The 14,782-nt window shown below is 43.0% G+C and overlaps 1 protein-coding gene across 6 annotated transcripts in view; it reads right to left on the bottom strand.

Moving 5' to 3' along the window:
- PHIP (pleckstrin homology domain interacting protein) overlaps window positions 1-14,782 on the bottom strand; it is a 603,903-nt gene that overhangs the window by 280,637 nt on the left and 308,484 nt on the right. For all 6 annotated transcript variants that reach the window (XR_004538753.1, XM_033937022.1, XM_033937020.1 and 3 more), the window contains exons 19-20: window positions 5,886-6,009; window positions 4,255-4,392 (exon numbers count right to left, since the gene is read on the bottom strand). Coding sequence is in view for 5 of the 6 variants with exons in the window: in XM_033937022.1 (XP_033792913.1) it covers window positions 4,255-4,392; window positions 5,886-6,009 (262 nt within the window). In the remaining variant the exon portion in view is untranslated. The remainder of the gene's footprint in view (window positions 1-4,254; window positions 4,393-5,885; window positions 6,010-14,782) is intronic.

Here is a 14,782-nt window from a genome sequence, read left to right as displayed (position 1 = left end):
CCAGTTTCGCACAAATTCGAAGCCTTCATCTTCGCACCAACGCCTCATCCAGGTGTTAACAGCTTTCACTTCGTCTTGTCTCTTTGCGTCCGCTCTTGGTACCGGTAGGATTTCCGAGAAAGCCACCTTCATCTCCCTGACCTTCAGCTGCCTTCCAAGTGAGCAGAGCTGGTCCTTCAATTCCTCCCTGTTGCACTTCCTCCCGCAAACATCGTTGGTACCCACGTGGATGAGCACTGCAGTATCCTCTCCTCCTGCTCCGTCTATGATCCTGGTGATCCTGTTAGCGACGTGCTTCACCCTTGCTCCAAGTAGACAGGTGACCATCCTATCCTCTCTTCTTCCCGCAATGTGGCTATCCACATTTCTTAATATGGAATCTCCGACTATTATCCCAATCTGCTTTACTTGGAGGTTCCTCGGGGGTCTTAAGTCTGTATCCTCGTCGTAAGCGCAGTTTTCTATGTTCTGTGTCCCCTCCTCAGTTGGTCTATCGCCTCTGCTGGTTGGATTGGTGTCTCCTTCTGCATCCATTGTTCCATCTTCTTTGGTTGTTTGGTAGCTGATCTCCAGCCCTGGGGTCTCCACAATCTGTTGGTGAGCATCTTCAATGTACCTCTCCAATTCTTCAATCTCTTCATTAGTGCTGGACTCCACAATCAACTTCTCTTGTGTGCGGTTTTCCACTTTATTGCCGAGAAGTTCTTCCAGCTCCTTCACCGTTCCCTCCAGCAACCAAACTTGCTGTTTCAGGCTTTCCAGCTCCCTGCACCGATTGCAAAAGTATGCCTCCGTCCCTGAGGGGAGGTACTCATACATACTGCAGCCGGTGCGCAGGGAGAGGGGTGACATGATTGAGACGTTTAAGTATGTCACAGGTCGTGTCGAGGTGAAAAAAGACATATTCTTTCCTAAGGGACCTTCAGTCACAAGGGGGCACCCGCTCAAACTCAGAGGAGGGAGATTTGGTGGTGACACCAGGAAGTATTTCTTTACAGAAAGGGTGGTGGATCACTGGAACAAACTACCGGTGCAGGTGATCAAGGCCACTAGCGTGTTCGACTTTAAGAATAAATGGGACATCCACGTGGGATCTCTATGTGGGTCGAGCAGCACTCTGATTTAATGGGGTGGGACAGTAGAGTGGGCAGACTTGATGGGCTATAGCCCTTTTCTGCCGTCATCTTTCTATGTTTCTATATGTTTCTATGAGTGTCCAGCTTTCTAGGGGTTGCTAGTACAGAATAAGGGGAGTCACAATTCTTATGAAGAGTCTCCTTCAGGATACCATGCAGATGAAGTTTGAGTAACTCCTTAGAAGTATGCTCGATATCTAAGGTTTCCATATACTCCTTTGAATACTTGGAATCTGCCTCCAACTTTACTTCCAGGTCCTTACCCATCTGCCTGATGAAGTAGGTAAATGAGACTGGCTCAGAAGATGAAAGTTCCCGAAGGGAAGTGGAGCAAGGAGAATGATCCGCTTGGGAACAATAATCTTCCGTAGATGCCTCATACATAGACTGAAGTTGGAGATCCGAATCTTCAGGAATAGAGGAAGAGCGGTACCTTCTTTTAGGATGGTACCGAGTCAAAGAAACAGGTGATACAGATCGCTTACGCTTGTCCAAGCGTGGAGAAACATGCTTGGATTTATTAGAATGTTTGCCAGTTTTGCAGGATGGAAGGTGTCGAGATGAATGTCTGGAACGACTGAATCTATGCTTCTTGTGCTTACACTCCGAGGAAGTTGATCGGTACCTAGAAGAACGATGCTTCGGTGAAGGTTTCCGATGCTTCGAGGAGCGATGCTTTGGTGAAAAAGTCCAGTGCTTTGAGGAGCGAGAATTCAGTGAAGGAGACCGATGTTTCAAAGACTGGTGTCGTGAATCATGGCTGGAACACGATGTTCAATGCCGCCAAGGTGGTACCGATGAAGCAGCATTGGTACCTGAATCTTGCATGGAGCGACACTCAGGCTGGGCCGGTACCGGAGGAGCTGACATGGGAGTGAGCATCTAGAACATGTCTCCAAACTCAAACTTAAAGAGAGCATCAAGCTTCTCTTTGAATGCCTGCTTCAATTCCTGGGGCATGGATGCCGATATCACTGGTGCTGCAGATCGCTCCGGAGAGGATGACATAGATGAAGATGCACCCCCTCGAGGTTGAAGCGAGCTGCATCAATGGTCTCTGTTTGGCCGGTACAACTTGACTCTGTACCTTTGTGGCCTGAGACACCGTCTGGGAAGCTGGTGACTTCTTAGCTGGCTTTCCTGACAGTTATAGACTGCGACACTGACATGGAAGCAGGTACCTCTGACGATGGTGATGCCTTAGATGTCGAGGGCTTGCACGGTGTCGAAGATACCTGCGATGCATCCATGGCACCGAATTAGACGATTTTTGATGGAATGTTTCTGAAGTGTGGCGCAGTGTGAACAAGACTCTACACGGTGATATGGGCGGGAAGACACTTGCGTACGTGCGGTGTATCAGTCACAAACTTTCTAAAGTTCTTAAAGCAGCAGCACTTTGGCAGGTGTCCGCATTGGGGCTCCTTGGATGACGTCAACCACATGTGAGAATATGCTGCCTGCTTATCCTGGGATAAACAGACAATATACAATGTCTTCCAACTTACTATAGCTGGCAGAAAAGGTCAGAGACTCAACAAGCTCTCCTTAACATCTTGAATTTTGGCACTAGGCAGATAACACACCTTCTGGAACATCATGTCTGGACTGCAGATGAACACCTCTGTATTCCTTAGATGGGAATCACCAACTACCACTACCTTTCGTCTCCTACTGGTCACAGATCCAGCAACAGGTGGCAATTGTAGAACTATGTATCTATTTTTGGTTAGTTTCCTTTTAAGATAATATCTTTAGTTTCCTCATAATATGGGATTTGGGTAACAGTTCCCTTGTTAAGAAGAATATTATTTGCTTTATATCAGTGGTCTCAAACTCGCGGTCCAGCAGCCACATGCGGCCCGCCAGATCCTATTTTGAGGCCTTCGGTATGTTTATTATAATCATAAAAGTAAAATAAAACATCATTGTCTCTTTAGCTATAAATGACAATATTATTATTAAGACTTAGCCAAAAAGAAAGATTTATAAACTCTAAAGAGTTTTACCTCATGCAAAATTGTCATTTCTTTAATAAGACATTAACTATTTCTTTTCTCAGGCCCTCCAAGTACCTACAAATCCAAAATGTGGCCCAGCAAAGGGTTTGAGTTTGAGACCACTGCTTTATATCCTTCTAAAATCTTTTAAAATTTGTTTAGCACAATAAAAAAAAATCTTTGCGTTTCCATATAAACTTGAATATAAACCAAGATTTTGAGGACAAAAAAATGGCCCAAAAATGGGGGTCTCAGTTTATATTCATGTCAGCGCTAACCTACCCCCTCTCGAACCTGTTGCAGGCCTCTGCTGAGCCTGCCATGAGATCTAATGGTTCAGCGGTGGCCAGGACAGGAGGGATCCCTCCCTCCTCCTGTCCTTGCCGATTCTAAGAATTTTTACCTCCCTCCAGCCTCCCCCGCGTACCTTTAGTATCCCTGGTGTTCTAGTGGTAATTTGCAGCAGACCTTTCTTCACTCCTGCCCATGCAGAGCTGCTAGCTGATTGGCTGCCACGAGGTCACAGCAGCCAATCAGCTAGCGGCTCTGCCTAGGCAGGGCAGGAGCAAAGGAAGGTTGCTCCTCCCGAGATTCACCACTGGACCACCAGGGATACTAAAAGTACGTAGGGAAGGTGGGAGGGAGATAAAAATTCTTAGAATTGGCTGGGACAGGAGGCAGGAGAGATCTCTTCTGCCCTGGCCACCCCTGGACCACCAGGTCTCGCAGCAGGCCAATGGAGATCTGCAAGTCATCAAGAGGGGGGGACAGGGGACAGAACCTGGTAGGGAGGGAGTGGGGTTGGGTGCAGAGACTGGCAGGGCAGGGGAGAGAGTGAGTGAGAGGGCTGGATGCAGAGCCTAGCAGAGAAGCAAGGGAGAGGGAACAGAGAGTACAGAGCCGGACAGTGCAAGGCCCTGCACTTGAATATTAAACACCCCCCAACTCAGTTTATATTCGAGTCAATCTAGTTACCTCCTTTTTTGGGGGGGCGGGGGTAAAGGTTACTTCGGTTTATATTCGGTTTGGTTTATATTTGAGTATTTAAGGTAAGATGAAATTAAGTTTCTTTAAGACTAATTTGAACACATCAAGAAATATATTGTACAGCATCTTACATCAGAAGAACTGATATTTTCTAACTCTTCAGCGGGTTCTGCCATTTCTTCTAATGTAGATCGGGTGCAGTAGTTGTGCAGGTTAGCCTGCTGTCTTTTTGCATCTCCACCATCCAATAAAAGGTCATGAGAATGATTCTGTAATAGTACATAAAAATGAGAGAAAACATTAGCCTCTTTCTGAATTTATGACAGGTATTCTAGCTCATCTGAAACAAGAGTTGTACCAAATACTACAAATAAAGCTAAGTTACTTGCCTTTAGCAGGTGTTCTCCGAGAACAGCAGGTTCATATTCTCATATTTAAGTGATGTCAACCATGGAGCCCAGTGTGGCCACTTCCAAGTATACTGTTACTTTAAATCTTTGAGAACATGTCCACATTGTGCAGGTGCTTTCATGCCATGGGAAAAAGGAGACTTAGCTTCAGTAAAGGGATGCGTTCCCAAAACCAGTATGGTTGGACCTGGTATTCTTTGGCATTTCATCTGCCTTGCCCTTTGTACACCTGAATGACAGATGAAGATTTACTGAAGCTAAGTCTCCTTTTTCATTTTTCATTCAAGGACTGGGAGTTGGCTGGGGGGGGGGGTTCCCAGAGTGGTAGCTGTGAGTGAATTCACTTGTGTTCACTGTTCACTGCATTTATGGTGGTTGTGTTATTTTGATTTAAAGCACACTTAGGTACCCGATGATGGTGTGCAGGTGGGGGCTTGGTTGCCTCTACTTTGTTGTGTGAAGTGTTGGAGGATTGCTCCCGTCGCTGACCCCTCACACTGAGGGTACCTTACTTCACTAAATTTATAAAGTAATTTACTAATGTTACTATCACAGAGTTGTCTTCGTCACTGCTGAACCACTCTGGGAACCCTTGGACCATTTTTGCCTTATTGTTGGTCTCTTTTGAAAAATCTAGTATAAGGCAAGTCTGCCACTAATAACTGAAGTTCGCTTACCCATCTGGTAGAAGTGAGCATTATTATGAAGACCACTTTCCATGTCAGGAATTTCAAGGAACAGGAATGGACAAGTTCAAAAGAAGGCTTCATGAAAACCACAAGGATGACATTGAGATACCAGGCCACCAGGGAAGCCTTGATAAGTGTTTTGGTATGAAACAAATTTTTCATGACTCAAACTATCTTGGGGTGAACTGATATTGGCTTGACATAGATCTTGAGTGGAAAGCACTAACTGCACTGAATTGGCTGGAACAGGAGGCAGGAGAGATCCCTCCTGTCCCGGCCACTGCGAGAACTGACAGCAGTCATTCAGGAAGCGGCGCAGGGCCAGGCTGGAGCATGAAAAGCTTGCTCCTGCCTTATGCGCTGCTGGCCCTGAGATAATGAGGACTCAGGAGGCAGCCGTCCAGCGAGGGAGGGGCAGGAGTGCGGAAAGCTCACTCCTGCCGATACACCATTGGACCACCACAATTTAAAGATACCAGGGGGAGGAGGGGGGAAGTATATTCACTCCATAAGCCACTCTTTTATTTCCACCCACATTTGGGGGGAAAAAGTGTGTCCTATGGAGGAAAAAATAAAGTAATACATTTTCTAAACATAAAAGTAATAAAGTTAAATAAAAACCCAAAGTGACAAAAACAAAAGAAAATTGGTCAGTAGTTTTACCTTAGAAATCGGGGAGATTTTATTTTCCCTTGGAGCATGGTATGAAGTATTTTTCTTCTTCTCTTCTAGTTTATACATTTCTATTTCCTGTATTCCCTTTGCAGTTCTCCACTCTTCCTGTCTCCTGAAAGAGTTTGACAGCATGTGAACACAGATATTAGTTTAATGAAGTAGACTTCACAGTATTTCTTTTGTGTCCATGGGAAAACATGCAAAAGCTCTTTTGTTTTTCCATCGGCAAAAGGTTGTAAATTAAAAAGATATCATAATCAGCTGCTTTCATTCCAGGTTGCAGTCTGGGACATGGCGTTTAAACCTTTACTATTAACATCTGTCTCATATTTGCATTTTAGGAGAAAGTTGAAGACTTACTTATTTTCAAAGTTCTTGGGTTTCTAGACTCCTAACTATTACTAAATATGTATTCCTAAGGGGCGTGGCTTGGCGCGCACATAAGATGGAGGAGTGATCGCGACGCTCCTCTAACCCGGGCAACAGTTTGAATATTTTGAAAGGTTACTTTGATTTTTTTTCTTACCCGCAGTATCAGATTTAGTGCGGAAGCATGGCTAGTACACCGCAAACTAAAAATGAGTCGGCTTATGCGGCAGGAGGAGCGGCGAAACGCCAAAAACAAGAACAGATGACGCCGTCAAAGGTTCCTCTTCCGGGAGATGAAACGGAAGTTTTAAATAAAAATGAAATAATGGCCGAATTCCGGTGTATAAAGCAGATGCTGCAGGATAATGCGATCAGCATAACTGAAATGAAAGAAAAAGTGTTAAACTTAAATCGGCAAATGGAGGTAGCTAATAAGCGAATGACGACCTTAGAAGACAAGATGGAGCGATTGGAACTCAGATACAATGCAAAAATGACAGTTTAACTGTGCAGGAATTAAAGAAACAACTTGAAGAATACGAAAATAGAGGTAGAAGAAAGAATATAAAAATTATTGGATTAGCTGAAAATTTGGAGGGGGGGAATGCTGTCCAATTTCTAGAAAACCTTCTGCCTAAACTATTGCAGTTAAACTCAAAATATCCCCTAGAAATAGAACGAGCACACAGGATTCCATTAAAACGGTCAGCAAGTCAAGTGAGACCAAGACTTCTGATCTTTAAGTTACTGAGATTTCAGCAGGCTTTAGATATTTTAAACTTAGCTAAAGCTGACAGCTGATTTCGCTAAGAACACGGTGAATACGAGGAAGCAATTCCTCATGTTGAGACCTCAATTGAAAGAAAAAGGATTCAAATATGGATTGTATTACCCTGCAAAAATGAGAGTAACAAGTGGAGATAAATCCTTATTTTTTGAAGATCCGGAGAAGTTAAAAGACTTCTTGTTAAATTCTAAGCCAATCTCTATTTAAAAGAAATTAATTTGAACAACCTGGACTTTGTAATAGTCATGTAGGTTTTGGTAAAATCAATCAACAAAAGATATGGACAAAAAAACATGGAAAGTACGGTTATACAGTTTTCTGAGAGGCTTTTCTCTCTGATGCTTTTGAGGAAAGTGAAGATCATCTGGAAAAACACTCAGTCATGCTTATGAAGGAATATATAAAAGAAACAGATAATGAAGAACAGAAGAAATTTATGAAAGAAGTTTCAAGATTTGGCAATGAGTATGGACTGATAAGTACAAGATCTCTCTTAATTTAGAAAAGTGAGTACAGAAATTTGTACCTGGGGAAAAGTATCAGAGGAGATAGAAAACGAAAATGTTCATATAAATGCTTTGAATCTACGGAAGAATGCTTAGACAGGAATGGTTAGAATTCCAAAAATCTTAGAGACTTCAAAGAACATATAATCAAAAATAAAAATGTTACAAAAGATTGGAAACCGGAAAAGATGTACTTATTTAAGAATTGATCCAGAGTGTTTAAGGCTTAAGTAAAAGTTGGAACTTTATAAAGAAGATGATAAAGAAATCTCTTCATACTGAAATTGACATTTTACAGATGAAAATATTTCAGAATGTGAACAAGTGACTTACCAAGAATTAGAAGCACATTTGTAATGTACCATTTGACTAATCTGTGCTTTTATTTTTAAGAAAATAATTCTAATGTACTTAATTTTTATTTGTCAGGTTGTGCAGTTGCATATACTCATTTTTGAAACAATATGATATGGTTTTTTTTAATATGACTTAATTTAAGAAGTTGACTTTTAGTTAAATAAATTTTAGTGAGAAAACTAATCTGTAATGAATTTAAAAGTTTCTAAAAAATTATACTGGTTTTATTGAAAATTCATTTTATACAATAAGATGTTATGTAAATGTCATGAATTGTCCGAAACATTAATTATTATTAGGCGTATATTGAAAGTAATGAGTTAAATATTCAGTTTAATTCAGATTATACTTTAAATAACAAAAAAAGCATGGGGTTTAATTTCAGATATATGAATTTCTTTTAGAATTATTTGTTATTAATTTAGGAGGAAGAGGTTAAAACAATGATTTCAAGGAAGGAAGATATAATTGTTGTAAATGGTGATGTTCTAGGGGAAATTTACATGATTGATTTAGATATTAAAGTTATTATTTATAGTAATGGTTTAGATGGATGGTAATTTCATTTTAATGAAATATATATTATTGAAGGAAAAAGATGATCTAATGTGTGTTGAAAAAGTCAGTGGAATAGTCAAAAGGGAAAAAGGAGTCAATATTTCTGCATTTTGGGATGGTCATGGTAAAACTTAAAAGGATATACAAGAAAGTTTGTAAAATATGAATTATTTAATAGAAGTTGAATTCTGTTATATGAAGTTGTTCTATAGAGATGATTAACTAATTTCACTTATAGGAAAAAAATTCATATGCTATTTTTTTTTTGGAACTATGAATTGTTTAATAAGAAAGATGATTCTTATCTCTGACTTTAAAGGTTCTATAAATTCAGACTTGATTTCTACTGAGTAAGATTTTACCAAATGGTAAAAGTAAATTGATTTAATGTCAATGTTAATTTGATAGGCATGTAAAAATGAAATAGTTTTTATCATGAAAGTTTAAGGGATGTTTTATGACTATTGTCTATATAATAAGGATCATATATATATATCATTTCTTCTTTTGCAAAAGATAGTAAAATATTTATGGTAATGATAAGATATGATTTGGTAAACTTGATTTAATTGGAAATTTTTTTAATGGGTTTTATGAAAAACTTCTATACTATAAATAATTAGGACTACATTATTGCAAGGGATTATTGTCGAGCTTTAGAGCGAAAATGGAAAAAATCCAAATCCCCATCTGACAGACAGGCCTGGAAAGTCAATATCAAGCTCTACAACTCAATATTAAAAAAAGCAAGGAAGAACTTCTATGGAGACAAGATCTCCAAATCCAACAACCAGAATAGCACACTGTTCAATATTTGGCGCTCCCTAACCACAAAAAATGACCCCAACCTTCTCCCCTCATCTCCTTCAGCAGAGGTCCTGGCAAAATTCTTCAATGATAAGATCACTACCTTAAGACACTCCTTCCCGCCCGCAGTCTCCTAGAACTCTCTGGTGCCCCCCGAACCCAACCCTACCCTAGCTTCTTCCAACCCCATCCCTGCCGATAGATCCTGGACTGCCTTCGAGCTCATATCTGACTCTCAGATCCTTAAACTCTGCCTCAAGTTAAAATCTTGCAACTGCATCCTGGACCCATTCCCCTCCTACCTATTTGAGAAAATCCCCACACAGGCCATCACATCTCTTACCGAACTCATAAATTCTGCCCTATTATCGGGCTTATTCTCCACTGAAATGGGACACATCGCACTTACCCCTCTACTGAAAAAAGCTGACCTGGACCCCTCCATACCATCCAGCTATCGTCCAATAGCTAATATACCTCTCCTCACCAAGCTGCTTGAGTCTATCATATCTACCCAGCTCTCTTCCTACTTAGAAAGATTTTCTATCCTCCTACCTTACCAATATGGCTTCAGACCCAACTTCTGCATCGAATCCCTACTGGCCTCTCTAATCTCTAAGGTTCAGCAACTGCACTCTCGTTACAAGTTTGCTGTTCTTCTACAATTCGACCTCTCCGCAGCTTTTGACGTTGTCCACCATGACATTCTAATTTTCCAACTCTCCGAGATAGGCATTAGCTCCGCAGTTCTTAATTGGTTCTCCAAATTCTTGCGCTCCCGCTCTTACACGGTTAACATGAGCGGCACCTCATCCTCCCCCTGGATCCCGACTTGTGGTGTCCCGCAAGGCTCACCCCTCTCCCCAATTCTTTTTAACATTTACATTAGAGAATGACACGGTGGCGGTTTACCCGCGGCTACTGCGTTTAGCCGCGGGTAACCCGCCAAAAATGGGGAATGAAAATCAGCAGCCTCTGCGGGGACAGGGACAAGGTCATCACCGCCCCATGGAGCGGTGAATGGTCTTGACACCGCAGTGAGGCATAAAGGATCGTGCGGTCCCCGCAGCCCCAACCTGCCCACCCGCAAGTCGGCTCGATCGTTTAACCAGCTTCCTCTCTCCACCTCACCTTAGTTTGCCGGTTTTCTTTTTCAGCGACCGGCACGCTTTCAAAGAGCCGCGCACGCGCGACTGCTCAGTATTCAATCTTCTGCTCTGACCCAACCGGAAACAGGAAGCAGCAGAACAGAAGATTGAACTTTGAGCAGCCGCGCATGCGTGGCTCTTTGAAAGCGTGCCGGTCGCCGAAAAAGAAAACCAGCAAACTAAGGAGAGCTGGAGAGCAGTAGCGTACCAAGGGGGGAGCGGGAGGGGCGAAAAAGGTAATGGCGCAAGGCCTTGGAGCACCGAGGCAGACCGCTTCTCCCCCCTCCCAGCCGAACCCCCGCTGACCCTCCTATCTCTCCCCCCCCAAGTGAACCTTTCCGACCCTCCCAGCGAAAGCAGCAAACCTCCCTCCAGTAGCGTCAGCTTTCTCCTCCCTCTGCCGCATCACTGATGACGTCATCAGTGACGCGGCAGAGGGAGGAGAAAGCTGCGAAGGAGGTTTGCTGCTCTCGCTGGGAGGGTCGGAAAGGTTCCCAGGGGGGGAGATAGGAGGGTCAGCGGGGGTTCGGCAGGGAGGGGAGAGAAGCGGTCTGCCTCGGTGCTCCATTACCTTCTTCGGGCAGCAGCAGCGTTTACAATTAGCTGCTGTTGCCGGCTTCAGGCCTTGTTCTCTGCCGGGTCCTGCCTACTTCCTGTTTTCATGAAGACAGGACCCGACAGAGAGGAAGGCCTGGAGCGGGCAACAGCAGTGAATTGTGAATGCTGCTGCTGCCCGATGAAGTTCAGGACATCAGGACATCGGGAAAGGAGCAGGGAGAAATCGACTGCTGGCTTGGGGGTGAGGGTAGGGAAAGAATCGTGGAAGTGGAGAAATTGGCACGATGGCTTTGTGGGGGCTAGGGGGAGAGAGAAAGAAAGGAAAAAATAAAGAGGGGGGGCCAGGGGGAGAGAGAAAGAAAGGCAGAAATAAAGAGGGGTCAGGGGGAGAGAGAAAGAAAGGCAGAAAGAAACAGGGGGACCAAGGGGAGAGAGAAAGAAAGGCAGAAATAAAGAGGGGGTCAAGAGGGAGAGAAAGAAAGGCAGAAAGAAAGAGGAGGGCCAGGGGGAGAGAGAAATAAAGAGGGAGGCCAAGGGAAGAGAGAAAGAAAGGCAGAAACAAAGAGGGGGGCCAGGGGGAGAGAAAAAGAAAGGCAGAAATAAAGAGGGGAGCCAGGGGGAGAGAGAAAGAAAGGAGGGGGCAGGAGAAGAAAGAAGAAGGATCAGAAGAAGGACCAGAGACTCTTGAAATCACCAGACAAAAAGGTAGGAAAAATGATTTTATTTTCAACTTAGTGATCAAAATGTGTCCGTTTTGAGAATTTATATCTGCTGTCTATATTTTGCACTATGGCCCCCTTTTACTAAACCGCAATAGCGGTTTTTAGCGCAGGGAGCCTATGAGCATCGAGAGCAGCATGGGGCATTCAGCGCAGCTCCCTGCGCTAAAAACCGCTATCGCAGTTTAGTAAAAAGGGAGGGGAATATTTGTCTATTTTTGTATAGTTGTTACTGAGGTGACATTGCATAAAGTCATCTGCCTTGACCTCTTTGAAAACCCGCGGAATATAAATGATAATTAACATTTTCTCTGCGTACAGCGTGCTTTGTGTTTTTAAAATTTTATTATTGGTAGATCATTTTGACTTAGCCACAAAGGTAAGGTAGAGGGAGGGAGGGGAGCTGCTGAAAGACATCTAGTAATCCTTGCAGGCTTGACTGTGCAGGGAATTATTTTTGTAAAATCATGTTTTGTTATGTGACTGCCATTATCTAGACTTTAATTTCTATGAATGAATAGAATGAAAATGATATAAAATTACTTGCTTGCGGGGACCGCGTGTTCCGGCTCACACAAGGAAGGAGGGGGTGAAAGGAAAAAAGTTTCTCTTCCTTGGAAATAGATTCTGAAGTGACTTCATCAAAGAAGACCAGCACCAAATGTACAAGAAATCCCTTAAACAATGTCAGAAGAGCCCAAAATAGAAAACTGCTACTGCCTTGAGACTCCATTATTGAAGGAATCAACTTGAAATCACAGAAGAGACAGGAAAAGGTTAAATGCCTCATGGAATTCTCAGGTACAAAACACAAACCAAATTGTGAATGAAATCAGAGCAGACAGTAAGAATTATAAAATTGATGTCATTATCCATCTGGAAAAAAAGGCATACTAGAAATAATGCCTCAGCAATACAATTTTCAGAAGTTCTATTTGCTCATGGTAAGGGAGAAGAGAGAATGCTAGTGATGGTGGGGGGACTGATAGAAGATATGAAAGAAGGGTGGTAGAAAGGAACAGATGGTGGTGGAAAGGAATAGAACAGACATTGAAAGAGGGTAGAGAGGAACAGACCCTGAAAGGAAATGTGGAAGGCAGAGTGGGGAGAAGACGCTGGAAGGGAAGAAGACAGATGCCAGACTATGGGGGAGCGGAGGGAAGAAGATGGGTGCTAGACGGGGACGGTGACGGGGAAGTGAATGGGATGGCAGTGGCGGTGACGGGGCGGTGAAAGGGATGGCGGTGAAGGGAACGGCGGTGACGGGGCGATGCAGAGGATGGTGGGCCGGGGACGGTGCAGTGACGGGGACAGATTTTTCCCCGTGTCATTCTCTAATTTACATGTCCTCCCTAAAACTACTCCAACTATCCCCCCTTGAAACTCTTTACACTTTCGCCGATGACATCCTCGTCCTCCTTGAGACCGACTCGAACCTCACTAACCTCTCTACGAACATATCCTCATGCATAACGAACCTCCAATCCTGGGCATTCACAGTACAAATGAATCTAAACGAGTCCAAAACAAAACTCCTTTGGCTCGGCCCACAATTAGACCATCTACCCTCCTCCATCCCACTGTCCTCCGGCTCCTCATTACAGCTCGAACTCTCAAGCAAAGTCCTGGGTGTCACCTTAGACTCTTCTCTATCCTTCAACGACCATCTCCAATCCTTGGTAAAAAAATGCTTCTTCAGCCTTCACATGCTAAGGAAAGTCAGACCCTATTTTCACCAAAAACACTTCGCAGTCCTAGTACAATCCATCATCCTCTCCAGATTGGACTATTGCAGTTCTATCTACTTCAGCCTAACCAAGAAAAGCCTTCACAGACTGCAGCGGATTCAGAACGCCGTGGCTAAGCTTATTTTCGCGAAAAGCAAATTTGATCACGTCTCGCCACTCCTGTCTAAGCTCCATTGGCTCCCAGTAATCTCCAGGATCCACTTCAAATGTGCGTGCCTAGCCTACAAGATCCTACATGGCATCCTTCCTGCCGTTATCCCTCTATCCTGGAATTCCCCAACCCCTACCTCCTCCAGATCCTCCCAAACTCTTAAACTATCCTTCCCTTCCACAAAAGGTATTTCTCATGCAGGCAAACTTGGGTCATCCCTCCCATTTAGAATCACTGAGATCTGGAATAACCTTACCTCCCCGCTCCGATCCTCAAGCTCCCTCCAACTTTTCCATAAACACCTAAAAACCTGGCTATTCTCTAAACTGTAACATTTCCCCCCTCTTAGGCCTCTCCCTCCTTCCCTACCCTTTTCATCTAACTCTTAAACTCTCCACTGGAGTTCCTCACTCATTCTAATTCCTGTAAACCGTGCCGAGCTCTGCATGGTGCGGTATATAAACCCAAGGTTTAGTTTAGTTTATTGTAGGTTACTTGAATCATACTGCATTATGAATAAATCTAATATTTTCAAATATTGTAAGAGAAAGAAGTGATGGAATGTTGCCTGGGGGGGTATTGTGATTACTAATCCTATGTGTGTTCCAAGGCAATCAATTTCTGTGGGGGGTGGAGGAGGGAAAAGGGAGGGGTTTTTCTTCAAAATCAGGGATGGGAGAATAGGGAATGATGGGATTGAAGAAGATCAATTTAATTTTTCATTGGTTATTATCTGTGCAATGGTGTCTAATCATATTAAATTTAATAAATTTGAATATCATTGTTGGATTATACATTTGGAAGTAGATGGAGATTAAGATATTTTCATTGAATGTCAATGGCTTTAACCATCAAATAAAAAGGAAAAAAATGTTAGCTTTACTAAAACAGCAAAACGCTGATTTATATTTTATTCAGGAGACGCACCTATCAATGATGGAATCAATAAAATTGGAAGGGGGTTGAGTTCGACAAAAATTTTTGCCCCTGCAGTTGGCAAGAAAGCTGGGGTTGCAATATTAATAAATAAAAAATGTACAGCCAATTTTCAGCTGATTGATTCGGATCTTTTGGGTAGGTGGGTACATGTAAAAATGAGCATGGGCAATACTACCCTGGAACTGTTCAATGTGTATGCCACAAATACGAATCAAATGGAATTTTTTCAGAATCTACA

This window comes from Geotrypetes seraphini, chromosome 3 (genome assembly GCF_902459505.1).
Source record: "Geotrypetes seraphini chromosome 3, aGeoSer1.1, whole genome shotgun sequence".
Taxonomy (NCBI): domain Eukaryota; kingdom Metazoa; phylum Chordata; class Amphibia; order Gymnophiona; family Dermophiidae; genus Geotrypetes; species Geotrypetes seraphini.
This window is presented reverse-complemented; position numbering and strand designations above follow the sequence as displayed.